This window comes from Alosa pseudoharengus, unplaced genomic scaffold (assembly GCF_046254945.1).
Source record: "Alosa pseudoharengus isolate Yale_2024_CS ecotype anadromous, Long Island Sound unplaced genomic scaffold, YU_APseudo_1.1 YU_APseudo_1.1_scf_17, whole genome shotgun sequence".
Taxonomy (NCBI): Eukaryota; Metazoa; Chordata; class Actinopteri; order Clupeiformes; family Clupeidae; genus Alosa; species Alosa pseudoharengus.
The window spans coordinates 16,884,579-16,904,175 of NW_027468640.1; the positions used below are offsets into that span (position 1 = coordinate 16,884,579).

The window sequence follows — 19,597 nt, forward strand, 5'->3', positions numbered from 1 at the left end:
CTCTGTTGTAGTCGTTGGTTCATTTGTGGTTGAAGTTGTTAGTTCAGTTGTGGTTGTTGTTGTCTCAATTGTTGAAGTTGTTGCCTCCATTGTGGTTGTTGTTGGTTCATTTGTTGTTGTTGTTGCCTCAATTGTGGTTGTTGGTGGTTCAATTGTTGTTGTTGCCTCTGTTGTAGTCGTTGGTTCATTTTTATTTGAAGAAGTTGGCACAATTGTGGTTGTTGTTGGTTCACTTGTGGTTGTTGTTGCCTCAATTGTGTTTGTTGGTTCATTTGTGGTTGAAGTTGTTGTCTCCATTGTGGTTGTTGTTGGTTCATTTGTGGTTGTTGTTGCCTCAACTGTGGTTGCTGGCTCAATATTTGTTGTTGTTGCCTCTGTTGTTGTCGTTGGTTCATTTGTGGCGGAAGTTATTGTCTGAATTGTGGTTGTTGTGGCCTCAGATGTAGTTGTTGGATCATTTGTGGTTGTAGTTGACTCAGTTGTAGTTGTTGGATCGATCATTTTTGGTTGAAGTAGTTGGCCCAATTGTGGTTGTTGTTCGTTCATTTGTGGTTGTTGTTGCCTCAATTGTGGTTGTTGGTGGTTCAATTGTTGTTGTTGTTGCCTCTGTTGTAGTCGTTGTTTCATTTTTGGTTGAAGTAGTTGGCACAATTGTGGTTGTTGTTGGTTCATTTGTGGTTGTTGTTGCCTCAACTGTGGTTGTTGGCTTAATATTTGTTGTTGTTGCCTCTGTTGTAGTCGTTGGTTCATTTGTGGTTGAAGTTGTTGGTTCAGTTGTGGTTGTTGTTACCTCAGTAGTAGTTGTTGGTTCTTTTGTGGTGGAAGTTGTTTTCTGAATTGTGGTTGTTGTTGCCTCAACTGTGGTTGTTGGCACAATACTTTTTGTTGTTGCCTCTGTTGTAGTCGTTGGTTCATTTGTGGTTGTTGTTGGTTCATTTGTGGTTGTTGTTGCCTCAATTGTGGTTGTTGGTGGTTCAATTGTTGTTGTTGTTGCCTCTGTTGTAGTCGTTGGTTCATTTTTGGTTGAAGTAGTTGGCACAGTTGTGGTTGTTGTTGGTTCACTTGTGGTTGTTGTTACCTCAATTGTGGTTGTTGGTTCATTTGTGGTTGTTGTTGCCTCAACTGTGGTTGCTGGCTCAATATTTGTTGTTGTTGCCTCTGTTGTTGTCGTTGGTTCATTTGTGGCGGAAGTTATTGTCTGAATTGTGGTTGTTGTGGCCTCAGATGTAGTTGTTGGATCGATCATTTTTGGTTGAAGTAGTTGGCCCAATTGTGGTTGTTGTTCGTTCATTTGTGGTTGTTGTTGCCTCAATTGTGGTTGTTGGTGGTTCAATTGTTGTTGTTGTTGCCTCTGTTGTAGTCGTTGTTTCATTTTTGGTTGAAGTAGTTGGCACAATTGTGGTTGTTGTTGGTTCATTTGTGGTTGTTGTTGCCTCAACTGTGGTTGTTGGCTTAATATTTGTTGTTGTTGCCTCTGTTGTAGTCGTTGGTTCATTTGTGGTTGAAGTAGTTGGCACAATTGTCGTTGTTCTTTGGTCAGTTATGGTTGTTGTTGCCTCAGTTGTAGTTGTTGTTTCATTTGTTGTTGAAGTTGTTGTCTCTGTTGTAGTTGTTGGTTCATTTGTGGTTGAAGATGTTGGTTCATCTGTGGTTGTTGTTGACTCAATTGTAGATGTTGGATCGATCATTTGTGGTTGAAGTAGTTGGCACAATTGTGGTTGTTGTTGGTTCATTTGTGGTTGTTGTTGCCTCAACTGTGGTTGCTGGCTCAATATTTGTTGTTGTTGTAGTCGTTGGTTCATTTGTGGTTGAAGTTGTTAGTTCAGTTGTGGTTGTTGTTGTCTCAATTGTTGACGTTGTTGCCTCCATTGTGGTTGTTGTTGGTTCATTTGTTGTTGTTGTTGCCTCAATTGTGGTTGTTGGTGGTTCAATTGTTGTTGTTGTTGCCTCTGTTGTAGTCGTTGTTTCATTTTTGGTTGAAGTAGTTGGCACAATTGTGGTTGTTGTTGGTTCATTTGTGGTTGTTGTTGCCTCAACTGTGGTTGTTGGCTTAATATTTGTTGTTGTTGCCTCTGTTGTAGTCGTTGGTTCATTTGTGGTTGAAGTTGTTGGTTCAGTTGTGGTTGTTGTTACCTCAGTAGTAGTTGTTGGTTCTTTTGTGGTGGAAGTTGTTTTCTGAATTGTGGTTGTTGTTGCCTCAACTGTGGTTGTTGGCACAATACTTTTTGTTGTTGCCTCTGTTGTAGTCGTTGGTTCATTTGTGGTTGTTGTTGGTTCATTTGTGGTTGTTGTTGCCTCAATTGTGGTTGTTGGTGGTTCAATTGTTGTTGTTGTTGCCTCTGTTGTAGTCGTTGGTTCATTTTTGGTTGAAGTAGTTGGCACAGTTGTGGTTGTTGTTGGTTCACTTGTGGTTGTTGTTACCTCAATTGTGGTTGTTGGTTCATTTGTGGTTGAAGTTGTTGTCTCCATTGTGGTTGTTGTTGGTTCATTTGTGGTTGTTGTTGCCTCAACTGTGGTTGCTGGCTCAATATTTGTTGTTGTTGCCTCTGTTGTTGTCGTTGGTTCATTTGTGGCGGAAGTTATTGTCTGAATTGTGGTTGTTGTGGCCTCAGATGTAGTTGTTGGATCATTTGTGGTTGTAGTTGACTCAGTTGTAGTTGTTGGATCATTTTTGGTTGAAGTAGTTGGCCAATTTGTGGTTGTTGTTGGTTCATTTGTGGTTGTTGTTGCCTCAATTGTGGTTGTTGGTGGTTCAATTGTTGTTGTTGTTGCCTCTGTTGTAGTCGTTGGTTCATTTTTGGTTGAAGTAGTTGGCACAATTGTGGTTGTTGTTGGTTCACTTGTGGTTGTTGTTGCCTCAATTGTGGTTGTTGGTTCATTTGTGGTTGAATTTGTTGTCTCCATTGTGGTTGTTGTTGGTTCATTTGTGGTTGTTGTTGCCTCAACTGTGGTTGTTGGCTTAATATTTGTTGTTGTTGCCTCTGTTGTAGTCGTTGGTTCATTTGTGGTTGAAGTTGTTGGTTCAGTTGTGGTTGTTGTTACCTCAGTAGTAGCTGTTGGTTCATTTGTGGTGGAAGTTGTTTTCTGAATTGTGGTTGTTGTTGCCTCAACTGTGGTTGTTGGCTCAATACTTGTTGTTGTTGCCTCTGTTGTAGTCATTGGTTCATTTGTGGTTGTTGTTGGTTCATTTGTGGTTGTTGTTGCCTCAATTGTGGTTGTTGGTGGTTCAATTGTTGTTGTTGTTGCCTCTGTTGTAGTCGTTGGTTCATTTTTGGTTGAAGTAGTTGGCACAGTTGTGGTTGTTGTTGGTTCACTTGTGGTTGTTGTTACCTCAATTGTGGTTGTTGGTTCATTTGTGGTTGAAGTTGTTGTCTCCATTGTGGTTGTTGTTGGTTCATTTGTGGTTGTTGTTGCCTCAACTGTGGTTGCTGGCTCAATATTTGTTGTTGTTGCCTCTGTTGTTGTCGTTGGTTCATTTGTGGCGGAAGTTATTGTCTGAATTGTGGTTGTTGTGGCCTCAGATGTAGTTGTTGGATCATTTGTGGTTGTAGTTGACTCAGTTGTAGTTGTTGGATCATTTTTGGTTGAAGTAGTTGGCCCAATTGTGGTTGTTGTTCGTTCATTTGTGGTTGTTGTTGCCTCAATTGTGGTTGTTGGTGGTTCAATTGTTGTTGTTGTTGCCTCTGTTGTAGTCGTTGGTTCATTTTTGGTTGAAGTAGTTGGCACAATTGTGGTTGTTGTTGGTTCACTTGTGGTTGTTGTTGCCTCAATTGTGGTTGTTGGTTCATTTGTGGTTGAATTTGTTGTCTCCATTGTGGTTGTTGTTGGTTCATTTGTGGTTGTTTTTGCCTCAACTGTGGTTGCTGGCTTAATATTTGTTGTTGTTGCCTCTGTTGTAGTCGTTGGTTCATTTGTGGTTGAAGTTGTTGGTTCAGTTGTGGTTGTTGTTACCTCAGTAGTAGCTGTTGGTTCATTTGTTGTTGAAGTTGTTGTCTCTGTTGTAGTTGTTGGTTCATTTGTGGTTGAAGATGTTGGTTCATCTGTGGTTGTTGTTGACTCAATTGTGGTTGTTGTTCCTTCTGTTGTAGTAAATGGTTCATTTGTGGTTGAAGTTGTTGGATCATTTGTGGTTGTTGTTGGTTCATTTGTGGTTGTTTTTGCCTTAACTGTGGTTGCTGGCTTAATATTTGTTGTTGTTGCCTCTGTTGTAGTCGTTGGTTCATTTGTGGTTGAAGTTGTTGGTTCAGTTGTGGTTGTTGTTACCTCAGTAGTAGCTGTTGGTTCATTTGTTGTTGAAGTTGTTGTCTCTGTTGTAGTTGTTGGTTCATTTGTGGTTGAAGATGTTGGTTCATCTGTGGTTGTTGTTGACTCAATTGTGGTTGTTGTTCCTTCTGTTGTAGTCATTGGTTCATTTGTGGTTGAAGTTGTTGTCTCCATTGTGGTTGTTGTTGGTTCATTTGTGGTTGTTTTTGCCTCAACTGTGGTTGCTGGCTCAATATTTGTTGTTGTTGCCTCTGTTGTTGTTGTTGGTTCATTTGTGGCGGGAGTTATTGTCTGAATTGTGGTTGTTGTGGCCTCAGATGTAGTTGTTGGATCATTTGTGGTTGTAGTTGACTCAGTTGTAGTTGTTGGATCATTTTTGGTTGAAGTAGTTGGCCCAATTGTGGTTGTTGTTGGTTCATTTGTGGTTGTTGTTGCCTCAATTGTGGTTGTTGGTGGTTCAATTGTTGTTGTTGTTGCCTCTGCTGTAGTCGTTGGTTCATTTTTGGTTGAAGTAGTTGGCACAATTGTGGTTGTTGGTTCACTTGTCGTTGAAGTTGTTGTCTCCATTGTGGTTGTTGTTGGTTCATTTGTGGTTGTTGTTGCCTCAACTGTGGATGCTGGCTCAATATTTGTTGTTGTTGCCTCTTTTGTTGTCGTTGGTTTATTTGTGGCGGAAGTTATTGTCTTAATTGTGGTTGTTGTGGCCTCAGATGTAGTTGTTGGATCATTTGTGGTTGTAGTTGACTCAGTTGTAGTTGTTGGATCATTTTTGGTTGAAGTAGTTGGCCCAATTGTGGTTGTTGTTGGTTCATTTGTGGTTGTTGTTGCCTCAATTGTGGTTGTTGGTGGTTCAATTGTTGTTGTTGTTGCCTCTGTTGTAGTCGTTGGTTCATTTTTGGTTGAAGTAGTTGGCACAATTGTGGTTGTTGGTGGTTTAATTGTTGTTGTTGTTGTCTCTGTTGTAGTTGTTGGTTCATTTGTGGTTGAAGATGTTGGTTCATCTGTGGTTGTTGTTGACTCAATTGTGGTTGTTGTTCCTTCTGTTGTAGTAAATGGTTCATTTGTGGTTGAAGTTGTTGGATCATTTGTGGTTGTTGTTGGTTCATTTGTGGTTGTTTTTGCCTTAACTGTGGTTGCTGGCTTAATATTTGTTGTTGTTGCCTCTGTTGTAGTCGTTGGTTCATTTGTGGTTGAAGTTGTTGGTTCAGTTGTGGTTGTTGTTACCTCAGTAGTAGCTGTTGGTTCATTTGTTGTTGAAGTTGTTGTCTCTGTTGTAGTTGTTGGTTCATTTGTGGTTGAAGATGTTGGTTCATCTGTGGTTGTTGTTGACTCAATTGTGGTTGTTGTTCCTTCTGTTGTAGTCATTGGTTCATTTGTGGTTGAAGTTGTTGTCTCCATTGTGGTTGTTGTTGGTTCATTTGTGGTTGTTTTTGCCTCAACTGTGGTTGCTGGCTCAATATTTGTTGTTGTTGCCTCTGTTGTTGTTGTTGGTTCATTTGTGGCGGGAGTTATTGTCTGAATTGTGGTTGTTGTGGCCTCAGATGTAGTTGTTGGATCATTTGTGGTTGTAGTTGACTCAGTTGTAGTTGTTGGATCATTTTTGGTTGAAGTAGTTGGCCAATTTGTGGTTGTTGTTGGTTCATTTGTGGTTGTTGTTGCCTCAATTGTGGTTGTTGGTGGTTCAATTGTTGTTGTTGTTGCCTCTGTTGTAGTCGTTGGTTCATTTTTGGTTGAAGTAGTTGGCACAATTGTGGTTGTTGTTGGTTCACTTGTGGTTGTTGTTGCCTCAATTGTGGTTGTTGGTTCATTTGTGGTTGAATTTGTTGTCTCCATTGTGGTTGTTGTTGGTTCATTTGTGGTTGTTGTTGCCTCAACTGTGGTTGTTGGCTTAATATTTGTTGTTGTTGCCTCTGTTGTAGTCGTTGGTTCATTTGTGGTTGAAGTTGTTGGTTCAGTTGTGGTTGTTGTTACCTCAGTAGTAGCTGTTGGTTCATTTGTGGTGGAAGTTGTTTTCTGAATTGTGGTTGTTGTTGCCTCAACTGTGGTTGTTGGCTCAATACTTGTTGTTGTTGCCTCTGTTGTAGTCATTGGTTCATTTGTGGTTGTTGTTGGTTCATTTGTGGTTGTTGTTGCCTCAATTGTGGTTGTTGGTGGTTCAATTGTTGTTGTTGTTGCCTCTGTTGTAGTCGTTGGTTCATTTTTGGTTGAAGTAGTTGGCACAGTTGTGGTTGTTGTTGGTTCACTTGTGGTTGTTGTTACCTCAATTGTGGTTGTTGGTTCATTTGTGGTTGAAGTTGACTCAGTTGTAGTTGTTGGATCATTTTTGGTTGAAGTAGTTGGCCAATTTGTGGTTGTTGTTGGTTCATTTGTGGTTGTTTTTGCCTCAACTGTGGTTGCTGGCTCAATATTTGTTGTTGTTGCCTCTGTTGTTGTTGTTGGTTCATTTGTGGCGGGAGTTATTGTCTGAATTGTGGTTGTTGTGGCCTCAGATGTAGTTGTTGGATCATTTGTGGTTGTAGTTGACTCAGTTGTAGTTGTTGGATCATTTTTGGTTGAAGTAGTTGGCCCAATTGTGGTTGTTGTTGGTTCATTTGTGGTTGTTGTTGCCTCAATTGTGGTTGTTGATGGTTCAATTGTTGTTGTTGTTGCCTCTGCTGTAGTCGTTGGTTCATTTTTGGTTGAAGTAGTTGGCACAATTGTGGTTGTTGGTTCACTTGTCGTTGAAGTTGTTGTCTCCATTGTGGTTGTTGTTGGTTCATTTGTGGTTGTTGTTGCCTCAACTGTGGATGCTGGCTCAATATTTGTTGTTGTTGCCTCTTTTGTTGTCGTTGGTTTATTTGTGGCGGAAGTTATTGTCTTAATTGTGGTTGTTGTGGCCTCAGATGTAGTTGTTGGATCATTTGTGGTTGTAGTTGACTCAGTTGTAGTTGTTGGATCATTTTTGGTTGAAGTAGTTGGCCCAATTGTGGTTGTTGTTGGTTCAATTGTTGTTGTTGTTGCCTCTGTTGTAGTCGTTGGTTCATTTTTGGTTGAAGTAGTTGGCACAATTGTGGTTGTTGGTTGTTCAATTGTGGTTGTTGTTCCTTCTGTTGTAGTAAATGGTTCATTTGTGGTTGAAGTTGTTGGATCATTTGTGGTTGTTGTTGGTTCATTTGTGGTTGTTTTTGCCTGAACTGTGGTTGCTGGCTTAATATTTGTTGTTGTTGCCTCTGTTGTAGTCGTTGGTTCATTTGTGGTTGAAGTTGTTGGTTCAGTTGTGGTTGTTGTTACCTCAGTAGTAGCTGTTGGTTCATTTGTTGTTGAAGTTGTTGTCTCTGTTGTAGTTGTTGGTTCATTTGTGGTTGAAGATGTTGGTTCATCTGTGGTTGTTGTTGACTCAATTGTGGTTGTTGTTCCTTCTGTTGTAGTCATTGGTTCATTTGTGGTTGAAGTTGTTGTCTCCATTGTGGTTGTTGTTGGTTCATTTGTGGTTGTTTTTGCCTCAACTGTGGTTGCTGGCTCAATATTTGTTGTTGTTGCCTCTTTTGTTGTCGTTGGTTTATTTGTGGCGGAAGTTATTGTCTTAATTGTGGTTGTTGTGGCCTCAGATGTAGTTGTTGGATCATTTGTGGTTGTAGTTGACTCAGTTGTAGTTGTTCGATCATTTTTGGTTGAAGTAGTTGGCCCAATTGTGGTTGTTGTTGGTTCATTTGTGGTTGTTGTTGCCTCAATTGTGGTTGTTGGTGGTTCAATTGTTGTTGTTGTTGCCTCTGTTGTAGTCGTTGGTTCATTTTTGGTTGAAGTAGTTGGCACAATTGTGGTTGTTGGTGGTTCAATTGTTGTTGTTGTTGCCTTACTTGTGGTTGTTGTTGTCTCAGTTGTGGTTGAAGTTGTTGTCTCCATTGTGGTTGTTGTTGGTTCATTTGTGGTTGTTGGTGGTTCAATTGTTGTTGTTGTTGCCTCTGTTGTAGTCGTTGGTTCATTTTTGGTTGAAGTAGTTGGCACAATTGTGGTTGTTGTTGGTTCACTTGTGGTTGCCTCAATAGTGGTTGTTGGTTCATTTGTGGTTGAAGTTGTTGTCTCCATTGTGGTTGTTGTTGGTTCATTTGTGGTTGTTTTTGCCTCAATTGTGGTTGCTGGCTCAATATTTGTTGTTGTTGCCTCTGTTGTTATCGTTGGTTCATTTGTGGCGGAAGTTATTGTCTTAATTGTGGTTGTTGTGGCCTCAGATGTAGTTGTTGGATCGATCATTTGTGGTTGTAGTTGACTCAGTTGTAGTTGTTGGATCATTTGTGGTTGAAGTAGTTGGCCCAATTGTGGTTGTTGTTGGTTCATTTGTGGTTGTTGTTGCCTCAATTGTGGTTGTTGGTGGTTCAATTGTTGTTGTTGTTGCCTCTGTTGTAGTCGTTGGTTCATTTTTGGTTGAAGTAGTTGGCACAATTGTGGTTGTTGGTGGTTCAATTGTTGTTGTTGTTGCCTCTGTTGTAGTCGTTGGTTCATTTGTGGTTGAAGTAGTTGGCCCAATTGTGGTTGTTGTTGGTTCATTTGTGGTTGTTGTTGCCTCAATTGTGGTTGTTGGTGGTTCAATTGTTGTTGTTGTTGCCTCTGTTGTAGTCGTTGGTTCATTTTTGGTTGAAGTAGTTGGCACAATTGTGGTTGTTGTTGGTTCAAATGTGGTTGTTGTTGCCTTACTTGTGGTTGTTGTTGTCTCAGTTGTGGTTGAAGTTGTTGTCTCCATTGTGGTTGTTGGCTCAATATTTGTTGTTGTTGCCTCTGTTGTAGTCGTTGGTTCATTTGTGGTTGAAGTTGTTAGTTCAGTTGTGGTTGTTGTTGTCTCAATTGTGGTTGAAGTTGTTGCCTCCATTGTGGTTGTTGTTGGCTCATTTGTGGTTGTTGTTGCCTCAATTGTGGTTGTTGGTGGTTCAATTGTTGTTGTTGTTGCCTCTGTTGTAGTCGTTGGTTCATTTTTGGTTGAAGTTGTTGTCTCATTTGTGGTTGTTGTTGGTTCATTTGTGGTTGTTGTTGCCTCAACTGTGGTTGTTGGCTTAATATTTGTTGTTGTTGCCTCTGTTGTAGTCGTTGGTTCATTTGTGGTTGAAGTTGTTGGTTCAGTTGTGGTTGTTGTTACCTCAGTAGTAGTTGTTGGTTCTTTTGTGGTGGAAGTTGTTTTCTGAATTGTGGTTGTTGTTGCCTCAACTGTGATTGTTGGCTCAATACTTGTTGTTGTTGCCTCTGTTGTAGTCGTTGGTTCATTTGTGGTTGTTGTTGGTTCATTTGTGGTTGTTGTTGCCTCAATTGTGGTTGTTGGTGGTTCAATTGTTGTTGTTGTTGCCTCTGTTGTAGTTGTTGGTTCATTTTTGGTTGAAGTAGTTGGCACAATTGTGGTTGTTGTTGGTTCACTTGTGGTTGTTGTTGCCTCAATTGTGGTTGTTGGTTCATTTGTGGTTGAAGTTGTTGTCTCCATTGTGGTTGTTGTTGGTTCATTTGTGGTTGTTTTTGCCTCAACTGTGGTTGCTGGCTTAATATTTGTTGTTGTTGCCTCTGTTGTAGTCGTTGGTTCATTTGTGGTTGAAGTTGTTGGTTCAGTTGTGGTTGTTGTTACCTCAGTAGTAGCTGTTGGTTCATTTGTTGTTGAAGTTGTTGTCTCTGTTGTAGTTGTTGGTTCATTTGTGGTTGAAGATGTTGGTTCATCTGTGGTTGTTGTTGAATCAATTGTGGTTGTTGTTCCTTCTGTTGTAGTCATTGGTTCATTTGTGGTTGAAGTTGTTGTCTCCATTGTGGTTGTTGTTGGTTCATTTGTGGTTGTTTTTGCCTCAACTGTGGTTGCTGGCTCAATATTTGTTGTTGTTGCCTCTGTTGTTGTTGTTGGTTCATTTGTGGCGGGAGTTATTGTCTGAATTGTGGTTGTTGTGGCCTCAGATGTAGTTGTTGGTTCATTTGTGGTTGTAGTTGACTCAGTTGTAGTTGTTGGATAATTTTTGGTTGAAGTAGTTGGCCCAATTGTGGTTGTTGTTGGTTCATTCGTGGTTGTTGTTGCCTCAATTGTGGTTGTTGGTGGTTCAATTGTTGTTGTTGTTGCCTCTGCTGTAGTCGTTGGTTCATTTTTGGTTGAAGTAGTTGGCACAATTGTGGTTATTGGTTCACTTGTCGTTGAAGTTGTTGTCTCCATTGTGGTTGTTGTTGGTTCATTTGTGGTTGAAGATGTTGGTTCATCTGTGGTTGTTGTTGACTCAATTGTGGTTGTTGTTCCTTCTGTTGTAGTCATTGGTTCATTTGTGGTTGAAGTTGTTGTCTCCATTGTGGTTGTTGTTGGTTCATTTGTGGTTGTTTTTGCCTCAACTGTGGTTGCTGGCTCAATATTTGTTGTTGTTGCCTCTGTTGTTGTTGTTGGTTCATTTGTGGCGGGAGTTATTGTCTGAATTGTGGTTGTTGTGGCCTCAGATGTAGTTGTTGGTTCATTTGTGGTTGTAGTTGACTCAGTTGTAGTTGTTAGATCATTTTTGGTTGAAGTAGTTGGCCCAATTGTGGTTGTTGTTGGTTCATTTGTGGTTGTTGTTGCCTCAATTGTGGTTGTTGGTGGTTCAATTGTTGTTGTTGTTGCCTCTGCTGTAGTCGTTGGTTCATTTTTGGTTGAAGTAGTTGGCACAATTGTGGTTGTTGGTTCACTTGTCGTCGAAGTTGTTGTCTCCATTGTGGTTGTTGTTGGTTCATTTGTGGTTGAAGTTGTTGTCTCCATTGTGGTTGTTGTTGGTTCATTTGTGGTTGTTTTTGCCTCAACTGTGGTTGCTGGCTCAATATTTGTTGTTGTTGCCTCTGTTGTTGTCGTTGGTTCATTTGTGGCGGAAGTTATTGTCTTAATTGTGGTTGTTGTGGCCTCAGATGTAGTTGTTGGATCATTTGTGGTTGTAGTTGACTCAGTTGTAGTTGTTGGATCATTTGTGGTTGAAGTAGTTGGCCCAATTGTGGTTGTTGTTGGTTCATTTGTGGTTGTTGTTGCCTCAATTGTGGTTGTTGGTGGTTCAATTGTTGTTGTTGTTGCCTCTGTTGTAGTCGTTGGTTCATTTTTGGTTGAAGTAGTTGGCACAATTGTGGTTGTTGGTGGTTCAATTGTTGTTGTTGTTGCCTCTGTTGTAGTCGTTGGTTCATTTGTGGTTGAAGTAGTTGGCACAATTGTGGTTGTTGTTGGTTCACTTGTGGTTGTTGTTGCCTCAATTGTGGTTGTTGGTTCATTTGTGGTTGAAGTTGTTGTCTCCATTGTGGTTGTTGTTGGTTCATTTGTGCTTGTTGTTGCCTCAACTGTGGTTGTTGGCTTAATATTTGTTGTTGTTGCCTCTGTTGTAGTCGTTGGTTCATTTTTGGTTGAAGTAGTTGACACAATTGTGGTTGTTGTTGGTTCACTTGTGGTTGTTGTTGCCTCAATTGTGGTTGTTGGTTCATTTGTGGTTGAAGTTGTTGTCTCCATTGTGGTTGTTGTTGGTTCATTTGTGGTTGTTGTTGCCTCAACTGTGGTTGCTGGCTCAATATTTGTTGTTGTTGCCTCTGTTGTTGTCGTTGGTTCATATGTGGCGGAAGTTATTGTCTGAATTGTGGTTGTTGTTGCCTCAACTGTGGTTGCTGGCTCAATATTTGTTGTTGTTGCCTCTGTTGTTGTCGTTGGTTCATTTGTGGCGGAAGTTATTGTCTGAATTGTGGTTGTTGTGGCCTCAGATGTAGTTGTTGGATCATTTGTGGTTGTAGTTGACTCAGTTGTAGTTGTTGGATAATTTTTGGTTGAAGTAGTTGGCCCAATTGTGGTTGTTGTTGGTTCATTTGTGGTTGTTGTTGCCTCAATTGTGGTTGTTGGTGGTTTTGTTGTTGCCTCTGTTGTAGTCGTTGGTTCATTTTTGGTTGAAGTAGTTGGCACAATTGTGGTTGTTGTTGGTTCACTTGTGGTTGTTGTTGCCTCAATTGTGGTTGTTGGTTCATTTGTGGTTGAAGTTGTTGTCTCATTTGTGGTTGTTGTTGGTTCATTTGTGGTTGTTGTTGCCTCAACTGTGGTTGTTGGCTTAATATTTGTTGTTGTTGCCTCTGTTGTAGTCGTTGGTTCATTTGTGGTTGAAGTTGTTGGTTCAGTTGTGGTTGTTGTTACCTCAGTAGTAGTTGTTGGTTCTTTTGTGGTGGAAGTTGTTTTCTGAATTGTGGTTGTTGTTGCCTCAACTGAGGTTTTTGGCTCAATACTTGTTGTTGTTGCCTCTGTTGTAGTCGTTGTTTCATTTGTGGTTGTTGTTGGTTCATTTGTGGTTGTTGTTGCCTCAATTGTGGTTGTTGGTGGTTCAATTGTTGTTGTTGTTGCCTCTGTTGTAGTCGTTGGTTCATTTTTGGTTGAAGTAGTTGGCACAGTTGTGGTTGTTGTTGGTTCACTTGTGGTTGTTGTTGCCTCAATTGTGGTTGTTGGTTCATTTGTGGTTGAAGTTGTTGTCTCCATTGTGGTTGTTGTTGGTTCATTTGTGGTTGTTGTTGCCTCAACTGTGGTTGCTGGCTCAATATTTGTTGTTGTTGCCTCTGTTGTTGTCGTTGGTTCATTTGTGGCGGAAGTTATTGTCTGAATTGTGGTTGTTGTGGCCTCAGATGTAGTTGTTGGATCGATCATTTTTGGTTGAAGTAGTTGGCCCAATTGTGGTTGTTGTTGGTTCATTTGTGGTTGTTGTTGCCTCAATTGTGGTTGTTGGTGGTTCAATTGTTGTTGTTGTTGCCTCTGTTGTAGTCGTTGGTTCATTTTTGGTTGAAGTAGTTGGCACAATTGTGGTTGTTGTTGGTTCACTTGTGGTTGTTGTTGCCTCAATTGTGGTTGTTGGTTCATTTGTGGTTGAAGTTGTTGTCTCCATTGTGGTTGTTGTTGGTTCATTTGTGCTTGTTGTTGCCTCAACTGTGGTTGTTGGCTTAATATTTGTTGTTGTTGCCTCTGTTGTAGTCGTTGGTTCATTTGTGGTTGAAGTTGTTGGTTCAGTTGTGGTTTTTGTTACCTCAGTAGTAGCTGTTGGTTCATTTGTTGTTGAAGTTGTTGTCTCTGTTGTAGTTGTTGGTTCATTTGTGGTTGAAGATGTTGGTTCATCTGTGGTTGTTGTTGACTCAATTGTGGTTGTTGTTCCTTCTGTTGTAGTCATTGGTTCATTTGTGGTTGAAGTTGTTGTCTCCATTGTGGTTGTTGTTGGTTCATTTGTGGTTGTTTTTGCCTGAACTGTGGTTGCTGGCTTAATATTTGTTGTTGTTGCCTCTGTTGTAGTCGTTGGTTCATTTGTGGTTGAAGTTGTTGGTTCAGTTGTGGTTGTTGTTAGCTCAGTAGTAGTTGTTGGTTCATTTGTGTTTTTTGTTGGTTCAATTTGGGTTGTTGTTGCCTCAATTGTGGTTGTTGTTGTCTCAGTTGTAGTTGTTGGCCCAATTGTGTTTTTTGTTGGTTCAATTTGGGTTGTTGTTGCCTCAATTGTGGTTGTTGGTTCATTTGTGGTGGAAGTTCTTGCCTCAATTGTGGTTTTTGTTTGTTCTATTTTTGTTGTTGTTGCCTCAGTTGTAGATATTGGATCATTTGTGGTTGAAGTAGTTGGCACAATTGTGGTTGTTATTGGTTCACTTGTGGTTGTTGTTGCCTTTGTTATAGTCATTGGTTCATTAATGGTTAAAGTTGTTGGCTCAGTTGTGGTTGTTTTTACCTCAGTAGTAGTTGTTGGATCATTTGTGGTTGTAGTAGTTTGCGCGATTGTGGTTGTTTTTGGTTCAAATGTGGTTGTTGTTGCCTTACTTGTGGTTGTTGTTGTCTCAGTTGTTGCTGCTTCAGTTGTCATTGCTGGTTCATTTGTGGTTGAAGTAGTTGGCCCAATTATTTTTTTTGTTGGTTCAATTGTGGTTGTTGTTGGTTCTTTTGTTGCCTCTGTTGTAGTCGTTGGTTCATTTTTGGTTGAAGTAGTTGGCACAATTGTGGTTATTGGTTCACTTGTCGTTGAAGTTGTTGTCTCCATTGTGGTTGTTGTTGGTTCATTTGTGGTTGAAGATGTTGGTTCAGCTGTGGTTGTTGTTGACTCAATTGTGGTTGTTGTTCCTTCTGTTGTAGTCATTGGTTCATTTGTGGTTGAAGTTGTTGTCTCCATTGTGGTTGTTGTTGGTTCATTTGTGGTTGTTTTTGCCTCAACTGTGGTTGCTGGCTCAATATTTGTTGTTGTTGCCTCTGTTGTTGTTGTTGGTTCATTTGTGGCGGGAGTTATTGTCTGAATTGTGGTTGTTGTGGCCTCAGATGTAGTTGTTGGTTCATTTGTGGTTGTAGTTGACTCAGTTGTAGTTGTTAGATCATTTTTGGTTGAAGTAGTTGGCCCAATTGTGGTTGTTGTTGGTTCATTTGTGGTTGTTGTTGCCTCAATTGTGGTTGTTGGTGGTTCAATTGTTGTTGTTGTTGCCTCTGCTGTAGTCGTTGGTTCATTTTTGGTTGAAGTAGTTGGCACAATTGTGGTTGTTGGTTCACTTGTCGTTGAAGTTGTTGTCTCCATTGTGGTTGTTGTTGGTTCATTTGTGGTTGAAGTTGTTGTCTCCATTGTGGTTGTTGTTGGTTCATTTGTGGTTGTTTTTGCCTCAACTGTGGTTGCTGGCTCAATATTTGTTGTTGTTGCCTCTGTTGTTGTCGTTGGTTCATTTGTGGCGGAAGTTATTGTCTTAATTGTGGTTGTTGTGGCCTCAGATGTAGTTGTTGGATCGATCATTTGTGGTTGTAGTTGACTCAGTTGTAGTTGTTGGATCATTTGTGGTTGAAGTAGTTGGCCCAATTGTGGTTGTTGTTGGTACATTTGTGGTTGTTGTTGCCTCAATTGTGGTTGTTGGTGGTTCAATTGTTGTTGTTGTTGCCTCTGTTGTAGTCGTTGGTTCATTTTTGGTTGAAGTAGTTGGCACAATTGTGGTTGTTGGTGGTTCAATTGTTGTTGTTGTTGCCTCTGTTGTAGTCGTTGGTTCATTTGTGGTTGAAGTAGTTGGCACAATTGTGGTTGTTGTTGGTTCACTTGTGGTTGTTGTTGCCTCAATTGTGGTTGTTGGTTCATTTGTGGTTGAAGTTGTTGTCTCCATTGTGGTTGTTGTTGGTTCATTTGTGCTTGTTGTTGCCTCAACTGTGGTTGTTGGCTTAATATTTGTTGTTGTTGCCTCTGTTGTAGTCGTTGGTTCATTTTTGGTTGAAGTAGTTGACACAATTGTGGTTGTTGTTGGTTCACTTGTGGTTGTTGTTGCCTCAATTGTGGTTGTTGGTTCATTTGTGGTTGAAGTTGTTGTCTCCATTGTGGTTGTTGTTGGTTCATTTGTGGTTGTTGTTGCCTCAACTGTGGTTGCTGGCTCAATATTTGTTGTTGTTGCCTCTGTTGTTGTCGTTGGTTCATATGTGGCGGAAGTTATTGTCTGAATTGTGGTTGTTGTTGCCTCAACTGTGGTTGCTGGCTCAATATTTGTTGTTGTTGCCTCTGTTGTTGTCGTTGGTTCATTTGTGGCGGAAGTTATTGTCTGAATTGTGGTTGTTGTGGCCTCAGATGTAGTTGTTGGATCATTTGTGGTTGTAGTTGACTCAGTTGTAGTTGTTGGATCGATCATTTTTGGTTGAAGTAGTTGGCCCAATTGTGGTTGTTGTTGGTTCATTTGTGGTTGTTGTTGCCTCAATTGTGGTTGTTGGTGGTTTTGTTGTTGCCTCTGTTGTAGTCGTTTGTTCATTTTTGGTTGAAGTAGTTGGCACAATTGTGGTTGTTGTTGGTTCACTTGTGGTTGTTGTTGCCTCAATTGTGGTTGTTGGTTCATTTGTGGTTGAAGTTGTTGTCTCATTTGTGGTTGTTGTTGGTTCATTTGTGGTTGTTGTTGCCTCAACTGTGGTTGTTGGCTTAATATTTGTTGTTGTTGCCTCTGTTGTAGTCGTTGGTTCATTTGTGGTTGAAGTTGTTGGTTCAGTTGTGGTTGTTGTTACCTCAGTAGTAGTTGTTGGTTCTTTTGTGGTGGAAGTTGTTTTCTGAATTGTGGTTGTTGTTGCCTCAACTGAGGTTTTTGGCTCAATACTTGTTGTTGTTGCCTCTGTTGTAGTCGTTGGTTCATTTGTGGTTGTTGTTGGTTCATTTGTGGTTGTTGTTGCCTCAATTGTGGTTGTTGGTGGTTCAATTGTTGTTGTTGTTGCCTCTGTTGTAGTCGTTGGTTCATTTTTGGTTGAAGTAGTTGGCACAGTTGTGGTTGTTGTTGGTTCACTTGTGGTTGTTGTTGCCTCAATTGTGGTTGTTGGTTCATTTGTGGTTGAAGTTGTTGTCTCCATTGTGGTTGTTGTTGGTTCATTTGTGGTTGTTGTTGCCTCAACTGTGGTTGCTGGCTCAATATTTGTTGTTGTTGCCTCTGTTGTTGTCGTTGGTTCATTTGTGGCGGAAGTTATTGTCTGAATTGTGGTTGTTGTGGCCTCAGATGTAGTTGTTGGATCATTTGTGGTTGTAGTTGACTCAGTTGTAGTTGTTGGATCATTTTTGGTTGAAGTAGTTGGCCCAATTGTGGTTGTTGTTGGTTCATTTGTGGTTGTTGTTGCCTCAATTGTGGTTGTTGGTGGTTCAATTGTTGTTGTTGTTGCCTCTGTTGTAGTCGTTGGTTCATTTTTGGTTGAAGTAGTTGGCACAATTGTGGTTGTTGTTGGTTCACTTGTGGTTGTTGTTGCCTCAATTGTGGTTGTTGGTTCATTTGTGGTTGAAGTTGTTGTCTCCATTGTGGTTGTTGTTGGTTCATTTGTGCTTGTTGTTGCCTCAACTGTGGTTGTTGGCTTAATATTTGTTGTTGTTGCCTCTGTTGTAGTCGTTGGTTCATTTGTGGTTGAAGTTGTTGGTTCAGTTGTGGTTTTTGTTACCTCAGTAGTAGCTGTTGGTTCATTTGTTGTTGAAGTTGTTGTCTCTGTTGTAGTTGTTGGTTCATTTGTGGTTGAAGATGTTGGTTCATCTGTGGTTGTTGTTGACTCAATTGTGGTTGTTGTTCCTTCTGTTGTAGTCATTGGTTCATTTGTGGTTGAAGTTGTTGTCTCCATTGTGGTTGTTGTTGGTTCATTTGTGGTTGTTTTTGCCTGAACTGTGGTTGCTGGCTTAATATTTGTTGTTGTTGCCTCTGTTGTAGTCGTTGGTTCATTTGTGGTTGAAGTTGTTGGTTCAGTTGTGGTTGTTGTTAGCTCAGTAGTAGTTGTTGGTTCATTTGTGTTTTTTGTTGGTTCAATTTGGGTTGTTGTTGCCTCAATTGTGGTTGTTGTTGTCTCAGTTGTAGTTGTTGGCCCAATTGTGTTTTTTGTTGGTTCAATTTGGGTTGTTGTTGCCTCAATTGTGGTTGTTGGTTCATTTGTGGTGGAAGTTCTTGCCTCAATTGTGGTTGTTTTTTGTTCTATTTTTGTTGTTGTTGCCTCAGTTGTAGATATTGGATCATTTGTGGTTGAAGTAGTTGGCACAATTGTGGTTGTTATTGGTTCACTTGTGGTTGTTGTTGCCTTTGTTATAGTCATTGGTTCATTAATGGTTAAAGTTGTTGGCTCAGTTGTGGTTGTTTTTACCTCAGTAGTAGTTGTTGGATCATTTGTGGTTGTAGTAGTTTGCGCGATTGTGGTTGTTTTTGGTTCAAATGTGGTTGTTGTTGCCTTACTTGTGGTTGTTGTTGTCTCAGTTGTTGCTGCTTCAGTTGTCATTGCTGGTTCATTTGTGGTTGAAGTAGTTGGCCCAATTATTTTTTTTGTTGGTTCAATTGTGGTTGTTGTTGGTTCTTTTGTTGCCTCTGTTGTAGTCGTTGGTTCATTTGTGGTTGAAGTAGTTGGCACAATTGTGGTTGTTGTTGGTTCAGTTGTGGTTGTTGTTGGTTCAGTTGTGGTTGTTGTTACCTTAGTTGTAGTTGTTGGTTCATTTGTGGTTGAAGTTGTTGTCTCAGTTGTAGTTGTTGGTTCATTTGTGGTTGAAGATGTTGGCTCATTTGTTGTTGAAATTGTTGCCTCCATTGTGGTTGTTGTTGGCTCAATTGTGGTTGTTTTTGCTTTAATTGTGGTTATTGTTGCCTCAGTTGTGGTTGTTGGTTCATTTGTGGTTGAAGTTTTTGGCTCAATGGTGGTGGTTGTTGGTTCATTTATGGTTGAAGTAGTTGCCTGACTTGTGGTGGTTGTTGGTTTATTTATGGTTGAAGTAGTTGCCTGACTTGTGGTTGTTTGTTCAATTGTGGCTGTTGTTGGTTTATTGGTTGTTGAAGTATTTGCCCCAATTGTGGTTGTTATTCTCTCAGTTGTAGTTTTTGGTTTATTTGTGGTTGAAGTAGTTGGCTCAATCGTGGTTGTAGTTGTTGGTTCATCTGTAGTTGGCGTTGTTGCTTCTATTGTTGTAGTGCTTGGCTCAATTGTTGTTGTTTCTGCCTCATTTGTAGTTGTTGGATTATTTGTGATTGAAGTTGCTACCTCAACTGTGGTTGTTGCTGATTCAATTGTGGTTAAAGTACTTGGCTGATTTGTGGTTGTTGTTTCCTCAGTTGTAGTTGTTGGTTCTTTTGTGGTGGAAGTAGTTGGCTCAGTAGTAGCTGTTGGTTCATTTGTTGTTGAAGTTGTTGTCTCTGTTGTAGTTGTTGATTCATTTGTGGTTGAAGATGTTGGTTCATCTGTGGTTGTTGTTGACTCAATTGTGGTTGTTGTTCCTTCTGTTGTAGTCATTGGTTCATTTGTGGTTGAAGTTGTTGGATCATTTGTGGTTGTTGTTGCCTCAGTTTTAGTTGTTGGATCATTTGTGGTTGAAGTAGTTGGCACAATTGTGGTTGTTGTTGGTTCAAATGTGGTTGTTGTTGCCTTACTTGTGGTTGTTGTTGTCTCAGTTGTGGTTGAAGTTGTTGGTTCAGTTGTGGTTGTTGTTGGTTCAGTTGTGGTTGTTGTTACCTCAGTAGTAGTTGTTGGTTCATTTGTGGCGGAAGTTATTGTCTGAATTGTGGTTGTTGTGGCCTCAGATGTAGTTGTTGGATCATTTGTGGTTGTAGTTGACTCAGTTGTAGTTGTTGGATCATTTTTGGTTGAAGTAGTTGGCCCAATTGTGGTTGTTGTTGGTTCATTTGTGGTTGTTGTTGCCTCAATTGTGGTTGTTGGTGGTTCAATTGTTGTTGTTGTTGCCTCTGTTGTAGTCGTTGGTTCATTTTTGGTTGAAGTAGTTGGCACAATTGTGGTTGTTGTTGGTTCACTTGTGGTTGTTGGTTCATTTGTGGTTGAAGTTGTTGTCTCCATTGTGGTTGTTGTTGGTTCATTTGTGGTTGTTGTTGCCTCAACTGTGGTTGTTGGCTCAATATTTGTTGTTGTTGCCTCTGTTGTTGTCGTTTGTTCATTTGTGGCGGAAGTTAT

At 40.4% G+C, this 19,597-nt stretch overlaps 2 protein-coding genes across 2 annotated transcripts; both read right to left on the reverse strand.

Moving 5' to 3' along the window:
• Nucleotides 1-2,129: 2,129 nt before the first annotated feature.
• On the reverse strand, nt 2,130-3,813 carry LOC143127022 (uncharacterized). The gene is made up of 2 exons (XM_076288324.1): nt 3,043-3,813; nt 2,130-2,201 (listed from the first exon to the last, which is right to left on the reverse strand). The coding sequence occupies exons 1-2, from the start codon at nt 3,811-3,813 to the stop codon at nt 2,130-2,132; spliced, it is 843 nt and encodes a 280-aa protein (XP_076144439.1).
• A 3,716-nt stretch (nt 3,814-7,529) lies between these two features.
• LOC143127023 (uncharacterized) lies at nt 7,530-18,925 on the reverse strand. Its single transcript, XM_076288325.1, has 6 exons — nt 18,224-18,925; nt 16,909-17,422; nt 9,224-9,888; nt 8,487-8,701; nt 7,744-8,314; nt 7,530-7,544 (listed from the first exon to the last, which is right to left on the reverse strand). The coding sequence occupies exons 1-6, from the start codon at nt 18,923-18,925 to the stop codon at nt 7,530-7,532; spliced, it is 2,682 nt and encodes an 893-aa protein (XP_076144440.1).
• Nucleotides 18,926-19,597: the final 672 nt, after the last annotated feature.

Coding starts and splice junctions, on each gene's coding strand:
- LOC143127022 (XM_076288324.1), bottom strand. CDS start 3,813: ATGGAGACAACAAATTCAACCACAAATGAACCAACAACCACAATTGAG. Junction 2,202..3,042: donor AACCAACAGCTACTACTGAG/GTAACAACAACC, acceptor CAACAACCACAG/TTGAGGCAACAACAACCACA.
- LOC143127023 (XM_076288325.1), bottom strand. CDS start 18,925: ATGACTACAACAGAAGGAACAACAACCACAATTGAGTCAACAACAACC. Junction 9,889..16,908: donor TGAGGCAACAACAACCACAA/GTGAACCAACAA, acceptor CAACTACAACAG/AGACAACAACTTCAACAACA. Junction 8,315..8,486: donor ACTACAACCACAAATGATCG/ATCCAACAACTA, acceptor GGAGACAACAAC/TTCAACCACAAATGAACCAA.